Source organism: Colletotrichum jinshuiense, chromosome 2, assembly GCF_051148585.1.
Source record: "Colletotrichum jinshuiense chromosome 2, complete sequence".
NCBI classification, from domain to species: domain Eukaryota; kingdom Fungi; phylum Ascomycota; class Sordariomycetes; order Glomerellales; family Glomerellaceae; genus Colletotrichum; species Colletotrichum jinshuiense.
In genome coordinates this window covers 664955-676878 of record NC_139309.1, presented here as the reverse complement: position 1 = coordinate 676878, position 11924 = coordinate 664955, and the positions used below count along the sequence as shown (strand labels likewise).

Sequence of the window (11924 nt, the reverse complement as noted above, 5' to 3'; positions counted from 1 at the left end):
CCATGTCGGGTCAGATGGGCTGGAAGAAAATTCCAGACCGCTTCGAACTTGTCAGGTTGTCCGCCCTCGTGACCTCCCAGGGCAGGAAGGACCCTGAAACCGACATCGGTCGCTGTATGCCCAGACTTCTAAAAATGCCACCTTTTTTCAGCTATTACCAAATTTGCAATCTTCTCCCCTGGAATGGCTCTAAAACCTTCGCCGAGCCGCTGCATTGTCGATGCGTCTTGCGGGTTTTGGTTTTAGGGGTCCTGTCCCGCCCTGTCCTGTCCTGTCACCGGTCAAGGCAACTAACGGCCTCGGCACCTGGGCGTCTTTTCGCTATAGTGTATCCGGAGTACGTTGTCAACGGGGGCAAGGGGGACGGCTTTGAAATCCACCGAGGCTTTGCCGACTGCTGGGCCTGTCGGCATAGCGCTGTGGAAGAGGATGGCTGGTCGACGCGGTGGAGACCTCGTAAGCCTGGATGCAACAGAGTGACGATATCAGGGTCCAACGGCGACCCACGACCAACGTCGCCGCTGCTCTTTTTAACTTTTGTCCAACAACCAAACCTGTCGAGGAGTTTACCAAATTTTTTGCGTGAATCAAGTACCACCAACAGGGTGGCGCTGTGACCGAACGGACCCATTTCACTCCCCCACCCCGCACTCTCTGTTTAGACTCTCCAGTTCCTGGGATTCAAACTTGCGGCTGATGACATCTCGTCCTCGCTACCCCGTGCCAACTTTGCAAGAGTTTGGGGAGTTGGCTTTTAAGCTCCCGCTTGTTACACAACTCTTCCCCAAAGACCGGCCCGTCCATTGGCCCGATCCCCCCGTTCGAATCGGAATTCGCCCTTGTCCATACTCTAAACCATGTACTATGTGACTTATGCCCGTTTTTGGTTTGTTGCTTTCTGCTTCTTCTTCGGCCGCCAATTCCAGTCGCGCCAGGCAAGGTCGCTCGAGGTTAACCTTTCCCTTGGACACTGCAATGATATCACCTGCAACCACCCTAGCAAAGTCAATCCCTGTGCGCGCGCGCAAGAGAGAGAAAGATAGATAGCGCTTGGGGCCGCAGCCTCCTCTGCTGCAGCGGGGTGATGGTTGTGTCGTTCCTTGGCAGCTCCCAAGCTGCCAGGCACAGCAACAAATAGCGGCCGTCTGAGCCAAGAAGATCGTCTCCCCCCTCCCCCAAAATCATGCTGTCGCTCATTCGCTCATCCGCTCATCCTCCCTTGTAACCCGCATGGTGCGCACCCCTGCCTGCACATCGAGGGGTCTGGACCTGCCCCCCCTTCCCCCCTCGACAACCGCCAGCGATCCCGGGTTCTCCATCCACGCCGGTTAGAGCTGGCCCAAGTTAGTGCCCATCCCCTCACGCGAACCCCATTGTGTAGTATACGTCGATGACAGCTCGTCTGGAATTATTCACTGACTGAATGTGCCTGGGCCGCATGTGCTTGCTGGTCTTGCTCACGTTCTCAGTCAATCTTGATTGCCTTGGCTTGCTTTGGACGCTTCTGTACACGGGCCGGCCGGCGGTGGTAGCCTCCGTATTCTCAACGTGATGGTACTGGGCGTCGGCGGCGGCGACAAATGCCATGTGCCACCTATGGTGTCTCATCAACCTGCAGGAAGACGCCGTAGGGTGGCGTTGTGGACGTCGTGCCAGTCGAGAAACAGACGGATTTTGAGTAGTGACACAGCCATTTTGTGACTGAGTGGCCCAAAGCTTGTCTCCGCACACCTGTCTGCCAATTTGAAGCATTCTCGACACCACGGATGGTGTTGTGCGTCATGGGCGTCTCTGTAGAAGCCGAATCTAGCACTCTGTGATCCCCGCGCCTTGGGGAACCACGTAACTCGCCGGCTGACGTATATCACCTCCCGCGCCATCTAGACTTGTCCGCACCGTAAATCACTTTGTGATTAGGAACATGATGAGGAGTATACCCCAACAAAATGTTGGCGATCCTGACTTGGTAGCGGTGAGAGTTTCGAGGCGTACTGTATGTTGTCTTCATATGAGGCTGCTTAAAGTGTGTCTCGTGAGTTATCAAAGACACAAGGGGTTCACCTGCCATCAACTTCCTTTTGGGTGATTTTGATATCCGCCGATGTTCAACAAAAAAGAAAGTGCGAAGGCAGAAATCCGGAGGCCCACGTGTACATCAGGGCTCTGGCCTCTGTTATCAATATTTGAGATGCTGCATTGCCAAGGGAAGGCTGGGAGAAAAACAGAGGCGGCAGAGGCGAGTGAACGGATAAGATGTGCATGTTGATAACACATAGATATGCTCTGTACATGAATCGTGTTCTAAAGTCTAAAAGTAACAAGCCTCTTGATGGCTGGCTTCGCTCGCCTCGTATCCGTGGTCGCCTCGAGCATATGACAAGCATATGCCCATCATCTTCAACCTCAGAGATGGTATACTATATACATACATGTTCCGTCGCTCAGAAAGCACTGGCGGCGGCCAGCTCTCCATTTCTGCGCTCCGGGATTCTACTCGCCGCCTCGAAGCGAGACCAAGCGTTAGGTTTACTAGGACTGTCCAAGAGCCTGGTCTTTTTCAAGTCTGCCGTCGTTTGGGCCATCTTCTGCTGCCCCTTGTTTGTCCCCGTTGTCTCAACTCGACCGAAATTGCTGCCAACTGTGGCTCTCCTGGTATTTCCAGAAATATCCTCTACAAGCTGTGCCTGCATGACTGATGCGTCCAAGCTCCCGACATGGGACTGCTGCCCCAGCGTACAGTTCCGTATGTACTCTAGGGTTCTCTCAAATTTCCTCAACTTCTTCTCCGACATTTCCACTCGGACTACGAGACGAGTAATTTGCATGCCTCGTCTCTGTTCTTCGGACGGTAAAATCGATGCCGGCAGATCCTGTAAAAACGGTGCTACGGAGGCTGGTGATGAACCCTGGATGCCGCAGATATCTAATAGGTTTTGGATGCGTTCAGCGAGATATGGCTGATCACTCTCTTGGCAGAAGGCCGCGTTGACGAGTCTGGGCCTGGCCGTGAATGCTTGCAGAATCTCATATGCGGCTCTAGGGTCCAGGGCGTGAACGCACTGGTCAAGCAGCTGGGATATTGTCCGCGCGCTGAACGTGAGCCCGAGTCTGATACCCATCGCAAGTGTGGCGGCGGCATGCCTGAGGTAGTCGAAGCTCAGCATGCCTTCGACGATGGCGGCAAAAAGGTCAGCATCAAACCTAGCCCTTTCGATGATATATTTGTTTCCAATGGCCACGTCTTTCATTCGTGCCCATTTCCGGAGTTGCCCGTGCTCAAGCACCTCCTCAATCATCTTTCTTCGAATGTTCAAACCTCTCCTATCCCTTCCCGTCATGCGTTCAATGACGTTTTTGAAGTTCTGGGCTTGGCCCGTCTCTTTAAAGTGATTCAAAAGGCAAACCATCGTCCGCTGCGTCGGCTCAACCTTGGAATGATAGAATGCGTTGACCACAGTAGAAGCCAGTGGGTGGAGACCAGCGCCGTCGAAACCCATGATAAGCGTGTTGTATGTGTGTATAGTAGGCGGCTGTGGCGAGACAAGCAGATTATGGCACACCTTTCGGATCGTTTTCAAAAGGCTAGAAGGATGTGATGCCGTGAATATGTCCCTCAGAGAGCTGTTTAGCTCTGAACTGCATTGCTTAAGAGCCACTGGGTCCACCTGCCGCTCGTAGCAAGGAAGGCAGTCTTGCTTCAAATCTGCGAGTTCTTGCCGTAACTTGCGCATCTCATCATGTCCGATGATCGATTTGCTATCATTGAGCAAACTGGACACCAATTGTCTTACGGCAGTCTCTGCCGCCTTCAATTGTCTGAGCGTTTTCGGCGCGCGATGCTGGATGTCGGACTGAGCTTCTTCCTCAATGAGCCAGCGGTCCAAGGCACGGTAGTCGGTTCGCTTGGAGGCGGCGATGGAGTCCTCCGTCGGGCTGAACCCATACTCCGCCCACATTCTTTCGATCTCGCTAGACCTCGGCGTTGGCTTGGACCATGTGCGCAAATCGCCCAGGGTGTCGAAAAACTCGGCGATTTCACTTCGTTGCTTCTGATGGTCCCTCAATGCGCCTTTGTATCGATTGCCAATGCTTGCAGCAGGTGCCGTATCGCGAATGTCCGGTGCATTTTCCATGAGCCTAGCAAGCTCCGCCTTCGCTTCCTCGAGTTGTCGGTCCAAGTCTTTTCGTCGCTCATCCTTCCTCTTCGCATCCAGCACGGCCGCCGTTCCCATGATCGAAGTATAGCATGCCGTAAAGATCTCGCTGAAGGTCGGCTTTCGCTGAGTCGCTCGCGTCGCCGACTGTCGGATCATACCTCCGGCGGCATTGAAGCAGGGCTTACAACCGCAATGATGCGCCTGGCCTGCTCTAGACCAAAGTGCCTGCATTCTGACGGCATGCCGGCTGCGTTGGCAGCCCCGGTGAGTCGAATTGATGGGTTGGGCGGGATTGCGGTCGGGGTTTCGAGATGTTGTCGGCCTGGAAATTATGGTCTGATGGAGTGGAATTGACGTACTGGGCCGAGTTACCGGATCCGGTTCAGTGGCAGGGGTGGTGGAAAATGTTGAAATGCAATTAAAGGAAATGCAGATAGGCAAAATTCCTGCTTACAGAAGTGAGGCGACAGCCCCTCCATACCCCACTATGGTTTTGTTACGAGGAGCTCATAGCAATCGCGCAGCTCCCAGAGACAACTCGAGCATCCGATTCTAGAGGTATCCCAGTTCGTACCATAAAAAAAGGCATAATGTTCGCCCTTGCACTTACAGCTGAGCTCAACGGGTAAGTTTTCTCTTTTTGAGGTTACAAAATTCGCCGTCAAGAAAGTTTCTCATCTCTCAAGGGTCACAAACCTCCGCCCCGATGATAGCGAGGGCAACCCTTTCTGGTACACTTTCAAAGTACAGTGTACGTCATGCCGCGAAGTCCACGACAAGACCATCGGCGTAAGTAGATTTGTAAGTATCTTCCGAGCCCTCACAGCTTTCTACTCAGACTAAAACGCAACGCAAGGACGACAACGAGATGAGTGGTAGCAGAGGCGAGGCCAACTTTGTCTGGAAATGCAAGAACTGCAAGCGCGAGTCTTCCGCTTCCATCAAGGCCGCCCCCGCTTCATACGAACAAGGCGAGCCCGCAAAGCAGCAGAAAATTCTGGAGTTCGACTGCCGCGGTCTGGAGTTCACCGAGTTCATCCCTGAAGGAGAGTGGCTGGCCGAGGGTATTGATTCGGGTAGCAAGTTCACTGGCATTGAACTCACCGACGGCGAGTGGTACGACTATGACGAAAAGGCTGGGGAGGAGGTGAGCATCAAGGATCTGAAGTGGGTGATCAAGCGTGCTTGAAATGAGTTGTTGAGAGGTGCTTGAGGAACTGTTACCGAACGGCGTCTGGTGTGAAGGGGGGCATTGATGGGTGTAGCGGGTGGTGAAGAAAAATGGGCAGGTTCTTTTCAGCATGGCCCTGCTTATTTTGTCGTGAGGCGGCATGGGCTTGTAATGAGCGTAGCTTCGGTAGTTCTTCAAGTGATCACTTGAGTCTAGGTTTTCTCATTCCAACATGTATTGGGTATTTGACATCTCTAAACCAACCTAACTCTACAAGGAGGTCTACCCCTCGCCCTCTAGTCCATGCGTGACATCGTTATATACGTCACAAAGCCAACCAACCTGCCCTGTCCCTCCCCATTCGTGTGAATTAGAGCAAGCCGTATCAAGGCACATGCCTTAATCCCTTCTTCATGACATATTTCTGAGCAGGCGAGTGAGCAACTCCGTCTTCGTCTGGATCCGGGCGAGCCAGAAGCAAGCTGCGGCCCAGGGAGGAGTCCTCGATGCTCATGCTCAAAAATCACGAATACGACCCATCCATCGGGCCCAACCGAGCCTGATCCCTTGTCGTAGACTCGTAATAAGTCCAAATTTTGTTGCGCAGCTGCAAACCATGCATCGCAATGGTTTCTTTTGGTGGGGTTTGCAGCAAGTATAGAACCATCTCTCATCATCATGCGTTGTGTCAGGGTGCACAACGTCGATGTCCTGGTCATGCCCAGGACTTCGTTACCAAGATGATCCCTTGTACTTAGACAAATGTAAGGCCTGTCATCTTTTCAAAGCCTTGCCGCCGAATATTCGGCGGTCAGCGGAAACGCATCGATCGTCCATCGGGCATTACGGAGAAAACTTGGGCGTTGGGCCCGTGTGCCCCTCTGCGTAATTGACGAGAAATCGGATGCATCCCCGGATTTCAGAAGAGAAAGAAATTGTTCATAGGAAGTAGTCACCCGGTCCACGACGGTTGGCGGGAACGTGTCGCTGGTCGTCGGGAACTGCGGAGAAGATGCTGAACTTGGGGTTGATGTCCTTGTCGACTGTCATGATGGATGCAACATTGCCGCAGCGGTAGCAGTAGTTCGGAGCAGACCACACAGTGACAACCGAGTTCTGGGGGAAGTGGTACTGAAATATATGTTAGTAATGTGGGTAAAGCATATCGAGATGACCGCGTACCTTGTATCCCTCATTGACGAGCTGGTGGGCTCTGGCGATGAGCTTGAGACCATTGACATGATTGAATTCGGTTGCAACCTTGTCGCCGAAGAGCCAGCCGGCACCACGAGGGCTAATAGCCCAAGTCTCAACGTCCTCAGGATCCGACCAAACAAGATCGCAGAAAGCGCCTTCGTGAGGGATTTCTTGGGCACGAGCAACGACACGGATTTGGTCGATGGTACGGATCTCAGGACTCAGACCACCATGGACACAGAGAAGCTCGCCATCAACGATGGCAGCGAGTACAAGGAAGTCAAAGACGTGACAGCAGGCCTTCCACACGGAGGCGTTGCCGTACTTCTGCTGGCACTCCTCGTAGAATCCGTAGACCTGGGTGATCTGACGAGACTCGTGGTTACCACGGACGAGAACAATTCTGTCGGGGTACCTGTGATTTCGGTTAGTACCATAATGAACTAAGCCTCGCTGGTACGTACTTGGCCTTCAGGCACATGAGAAGGGTAAAGGTCTCCAAGCTGAAGTAGCCGCGATCAACGAAATCGCCCAAGAAGACGAAGCGGGTCTCAGCAGACTGAGAGCCGGTGGCAACCTCGACGGCGGAGTCAGCTCGGGAAGTCGCGCTGGTGTCCGCGGCAGCAGCATCGTCATCTTCATCCTCATCGGCAGGCGGGCTTCCAGAGTTTCTAAGCTTCTTCTTGAGCTTGGGGTTCGTAATCTCCGTAGGCGGCTCGATATCCTCGGGGCTGATGACTGTGGTGGCCGTCTTTGGCGCCTCGGCCCCCGATTCGCCAGGCATTCCACCCGCCACGCGGAACAGCTCGAGGAGATCGTAAAACTGTCCGTGGATATCTCCACAAACCGTAACCGGGGTGCAAACTGGCTGAATGTTGGACTCTGAAGCCGGTATGTCAGCGGAACTGAAGATCAGTGAGAATCTTGCGCTCCTTACCCTCCATGAGAACCTCCTTTACGAGCTCACAAAGCTCCTTCATAGCCCTTTCGGGCAAGTAGTGGCACTGCTTGGCCTCCTCCAGCCACTCGTCCAAACCTGCGTTGGGCGACAGGTTGGCGGGGCCGGGCCTGGGAATGTGGCTCGCCATTTTGTGCAGTACTTGTGCGTAGATTCGGGAGTTTGCCTCGACTTGGTACGGATCGAAATCTTCAGAGATGTTGGGATTGAACTCGTCGTCCAGTTCCGTCAAATCGTCCTCTAGGGCGTCGGACTCGTAGTAGTCAGGGTCGAATCCGTCGAGAAAATCGTCAATGTCTAGGCTTCCGCCACGCAGAGAAACGTCGGATGAGTCTTTGGCGGGGTCGTCGGCTCGTCGAACAACGCGGCCGACTCGTGCAGTGTGTACCTCTGGATCTTCAGAGTATTCGAATTCTTCGTGTTCTGTAGACGCTTCCTCGTTGACAGGCTCAGGTGGTGGCCGATTACCACTCGTTCCGGGAAAGACGAAGGGAGGGGCGTTGGAGGGGATTGATACTGATGCGGACCGCTGGCGGCGACGTGAGGGCACTGGAAAAGGCTCCTGCTGGTTCGAGGCGACCGGGTTTGATCGCAAAGGGTGCGGTGGAGCTGTGTTCTGAGCGGGGAGAGGGGCTTCAAAAGCACGGGCGGGTGCGACAACGGTGGGCTGGATGGTGCTAGCAGGGGGTAGCTCTGGGAGCGGTCGGAAACCGTGGGGTTGCTGATCGAGTCTACGAGGTGGGTTATTCAAGTACAATTCAAAAGCACGTCTGTCGTCGGCTTCTCGTTGCGCGACTCTCTGTAGGTGCTCGTGGAAAGGGTTGTCGTAGCCTCCAACAACGACGGGTCGGCTGGAGTTGGGGGCACGCGGACGTATCAGCTGCGCGGTGCGGTTCGCGGCAGGAAGTGTGGGGATGTACGCCGCTCTGCCAGGGACTGGAATGCCTCGACCTCGTCCAGAACCTGACGCAACAGTCGGAAGCGGACCGGTAGTAGATGCCTGAGGAAGGAGGACCGGCTGCGGAGGGAGGTTACGATGTGTAGACGGTAAATTGAACGATACCTCCGCACTCCGATTGCGTGCACGGCCGGCTCCAGCAGGTCCACGACGAGGGACGTTTGTCAGCGGGTTACTGAAGGCGAGATTCGCGCGCTGGATAGCCGCCTGGATTTGCTCCTCAGTCGGCGGCTGATAATCTGAAGTCGGCGCGTCTCTATTTTTAGGACGTCCCTCCAATTTTTGACGCGCTGAAGCTATTTTTGCAGAGTCGAAATCCGGAAAAGTCTCCGGAAAGTGGTCGTCAGGAGGCGGAGTGCCATTGTCCTCGGTGGAGGACTCGGGATCCTCGACCATGATGCTCCTCTTTGGTGGGTGAACTTCGGCTGGCTGTGGCCTCGGAATATTGTTGTGCCGATGTGATGAAGTGAGAATATGTATTTTTCCGAAGTTTCTCCAGGAGCTCCTTGGGCAAAAAATGAAACCCCCACTGAATAGGAGCTATCCTAAAGGGGCTAGCCTCGCCTTATCAGATAAGATCCACATTTTATTGCTCTCTGTGCGCTATTCTTTCAGATCTGTGGCTAATGTGAACCAGGAGCCAGCCCCGCGTCACCACCCTGCGGTCACATCAGTCACGATAACTTTACAAAGACCACAGGTGTACACCTTGTGTCTTGGACACAGAGGCGACCATCTGCTTACTTTGGCACAGAGAATCTTCAATGTTCTGCACGCTGCTTGCACCCAGGCTTCGAGACAATAAACAATAACCAAACAAAGTCCCTCGATTTACTGAGAACCAATCGCCAGCCGCATACAAGCCCATTCGCTTGACGCACAAGGCTTTGTCTCTCGCGATGGCGACATCGAGCGCCCAAGGCGCATCCCGCAAGCCGAATGGAGTGCTTCCGGTCTCTGGTCAGCAGGCTACCGCCGATGCGCCGAAGTCCAACAAGAGCCGGGCTCTTGTCGAAGGCGACAAGGTGGTTCTCCGAAGACTCCCACCGGGCTTGACGGAGCAGGAACTATGGAACAATCTCGGCGATGAGTGGAAGGCTGGGAATGGACTCGTCAGCTGGCACAACTTTGCACCGGGAAAGATCTCACAGGAGTACGTGCTTGTTTGCATGTCTTGAAGGACCAGGGACTGACCCTTTGCTCACGTAGTCCGGCGAAACCCTCGAAGCCGGCCAGGATCTACCTCAACGTCCTCAAGCGCGATAGCCTAAACTCTCTTTCCACCCTGATCCAGGCTAAATCTTGGGAGGACGCCAAAATGACGTCCAACAGCGCCTCTCTGGTCGGCCCACCCGTGATCGAATTCGCTATTTACAACAAGGTCCCGAGCGGCAAGAAGCGCAGCGACCCTAGACAGGGCACAATCGACCAAGACCCCGAGTTCATGGCGTTTCTCCACTCCCTCACCAACCCGGACCAGGACAAGGAGGGGGAGAGCGGCGAGAACAAGGATGCGGAGGAGTTGAAGCCCGAGACCAAGGTCACGACGACACCGTTGATCGAGTATCTCAAGGAAAAGAAGGCGAACAAACAGAAGGAGGCCGCTGCCGCCAAGAGCGCCAAGCAGGCCCGGCAGGAGTCGCAGAACACCAAGGGCAAGGCGTCGGGATCAACGGCGGAGGATTCGAAGAAGGGCAAGAAGGACTCTAAGACGGAGAGGTCGACGGACAAGCCCAAGGAGACGGTCAAGATCCTCACCAAGAAGGCCACCGCCGAAGCAGCCAAGGCCGCCGAAGCCGTCGCCAACCAGATCACGCAGTCTTCTTCGGCTTCTCAAGACGCGCCCAAGAGTCGGCGGGCTGGCATCGCGGCCGCCGCCCGCATCCTGCAGCGGGACCTTGGCATCAGTCCCGGAAGCGCCCATAGGAGGGCACGACTTGACGCTGCCAAGGCCGAGGCGGAAGCAAAGGCGGCGCCGGCAAAGGAACCAGCACCACCCGCAAGCGAACCTCCGGCTCCACAAGCACCCGTCGCCGCGCCGGCCCAATCATCCTCGAACAATGCGCAGACGTCAGAGCGGAGCACAACACCCGCCGCGTCAAAGTCGGGACGTTCTCGCAGAGGCGGCGGCGGCGGCGGCGGCGGCGGCGGCGGCAAGAATTCGGGCGCCAGTGAAGCCAAGGGCAAATCGACCGAATCCGGCGGCTCCTCTAACGCTCCGGCTCCGGCCAAAGTTCCCGTCGTACTGCTCAAGAAGAAAGACGAGGAGAAGAACAGGGACAAGGCCGCCAAGGCCGACAAGGAAGCGTCGGGCCCGGCATCGCAGCCCGCCGCCTCGGCGACGAATGCCAAATCCAACCCCCCGACCGGCCCCAAGGCTTCGGGCAAGAACAGCAACTCGAAAAAGAGCTCCGCGGCCGTCACGTCCGGCGCGACCCGCGGGTTCGTCAAGCACGCTAACCCGTCGCAGGGCGTCACCGAGGCGCTGCTGAAGCAGGCCATGGAGGCCTTCGGCACCGTCACCTTCGTCGAGATCGACAAGCGCAAGGGCTTCGCCTACGTCGACTTCTCCAACCACGACGGCCTCGTCAAGGCCGTCAACGCGAGCCCGGTGCAGGTCGCCCAGGGCACCGTCCAGGTCCTCGAGCGCAAGGAGAAGAAGCCCGCCGCCTCCAACTCCAACAACGCAACTGCTGGCGGCAGCGGCGCCGCCGCCGCCGCCACGGCCAGCTCCAGCACCCCCGCGCCCTCGGCGTCCGGGTCCACCAGCAATGCCACGCCCGCCGAGAAGCCGGAGCACCACAAGCGCACCAGACGCGGTCGCGGGGGCGGCAAAGCCTCGGCGAGCGCCCCTGGCGGCGGCAGCGGTAACAAGGATGCGCAGGCCGCTGCAGGTACGGGATGATGAGGAGGGCCCGAAAGCTTGCGGTTTTGACGGCAATTGTACCTACATGGCCCCCAGACGTGTGCGTCGCGAGTCCGCGGCACGGCGACACGGCAGCAGGGACCGAAGCTGCGAAGGAGGCCCGTACCTGCGTTTTTCTGCCCGAAATGGGAGGGAGAGAGAGAGAGAGAAGGGGGAGAGGGCATGAGCACGGAAGCAAGGGTTCCCAAACGACGAAACGAGCGCGACCCCGGCCGCTGACCGCATTTCCTTGTCTGCATCGTCGACCGAACGGGGACCATTGGGGTCAGCGTGGGAGACGTTTTTGGCAATGTAACGGAGGCGATCGGCGCGGAGCCGGTCGGCGGGAGTGGGACGTAAGCGAACTCTTGACGACGAGTTTGAGTCACATTGAGTTGCCGGCAGGGACGGGCGGGGGGCCGAAAATCGGGGTTCGGGGAGGGAGTGAGAGAACCAGCCAGCAGAAACGGTTCAGTCGCGGGGGATCAAAGTTCACTTAGGTCAAGGACGGGCGGAAGGGAGGCACGAGGGTTTGTCAAACAATCAACTCGATTGAAATTCAGGATGGGGGGCGATGC

The 11924-nt window shown here is 56.0% G+C and overlaps 4 protein-coding genes across 4 annotated transcripts; 2 read left to right on the top strand and 2 right to left on the bottom strand.

Annotated features, from left to right (window-relative positions):
* Positions 1-2441: 2441 nt before the first annotated feature.
* Positions 2442-4388, bottom strand: EsH8_II_000181 (uncharacterized protein; the record flags this gene model as incomplete). Its single annotated transcript, XM_083263479.1, has 1 exon — positions 2442-4388. The coding sequence occupies one exon, from the start codon at positions 4386-4388 to the stop codon at positions 2442-2444; it is 1947 nt and encodes a 648-aa protein (XP_083120801.1).
* A 359-nt stretch (positions 4389-4747) lies between these two features.
* On the top strand, positions 4748-5346 carry EsH8_II_000180 (CXXC motif containing zinc binding protein; the record flags this gene model as incomplete). The annotated part of the gene is made up of 3 exons (XM_083263478.1): positions 4748-4782; positions 4844-4958; positions 5014-5346. The coding sequence occupies 3 exons, from the start codon at positions 4748-4750 to the stop codon at positions 5344-5346; spliced, it is 483 nt and encodes a 160-aa protein (XP_083120800.1).
* A 921-nt stretch (positions 5347-6267) lies between these two features.
* On the bottom strand, positions 6268-8837 carry EsH8_II_000179 (type 2A-related serine/threonine-protein phosphatase SIT4; the record flags this gene model as incomplete). The annotated part of the gene is made up of 5 exons (XM_083263477.1): positions 6268-6459; positions 6511-6940; positions 6990-7102; positions 7322-7407; positions 7463-8837. 5 exons carry the CDS (start codon positions 8835-8837, stop codon positions 6268-6270), a joined length of 2196 nt encoding a protein of 731 aa, XP_083120799.1.
* Positions 8838-9340: 503 nt separating this feature from the next.
* EsH8_II_000178 (Smg-4/UPF3 family-domain-containing protein) lies at positions 9341-11346 on the top strand (the record flags this gene model as incomplete). Its single annotated transcript, XM_083263476.1, has 2 exons — positions 9341-9594; positions 9651-11346. 2 exons carry the CDS (start codon positions 9341-9343, stop codon positions 11344-11346), a joined length of 1950 nt encoding a protein of 649 aa, XP_083120798.1.
* Between the last annotated feature and the right edge of the window lie 578 nt (positions 11347-11924).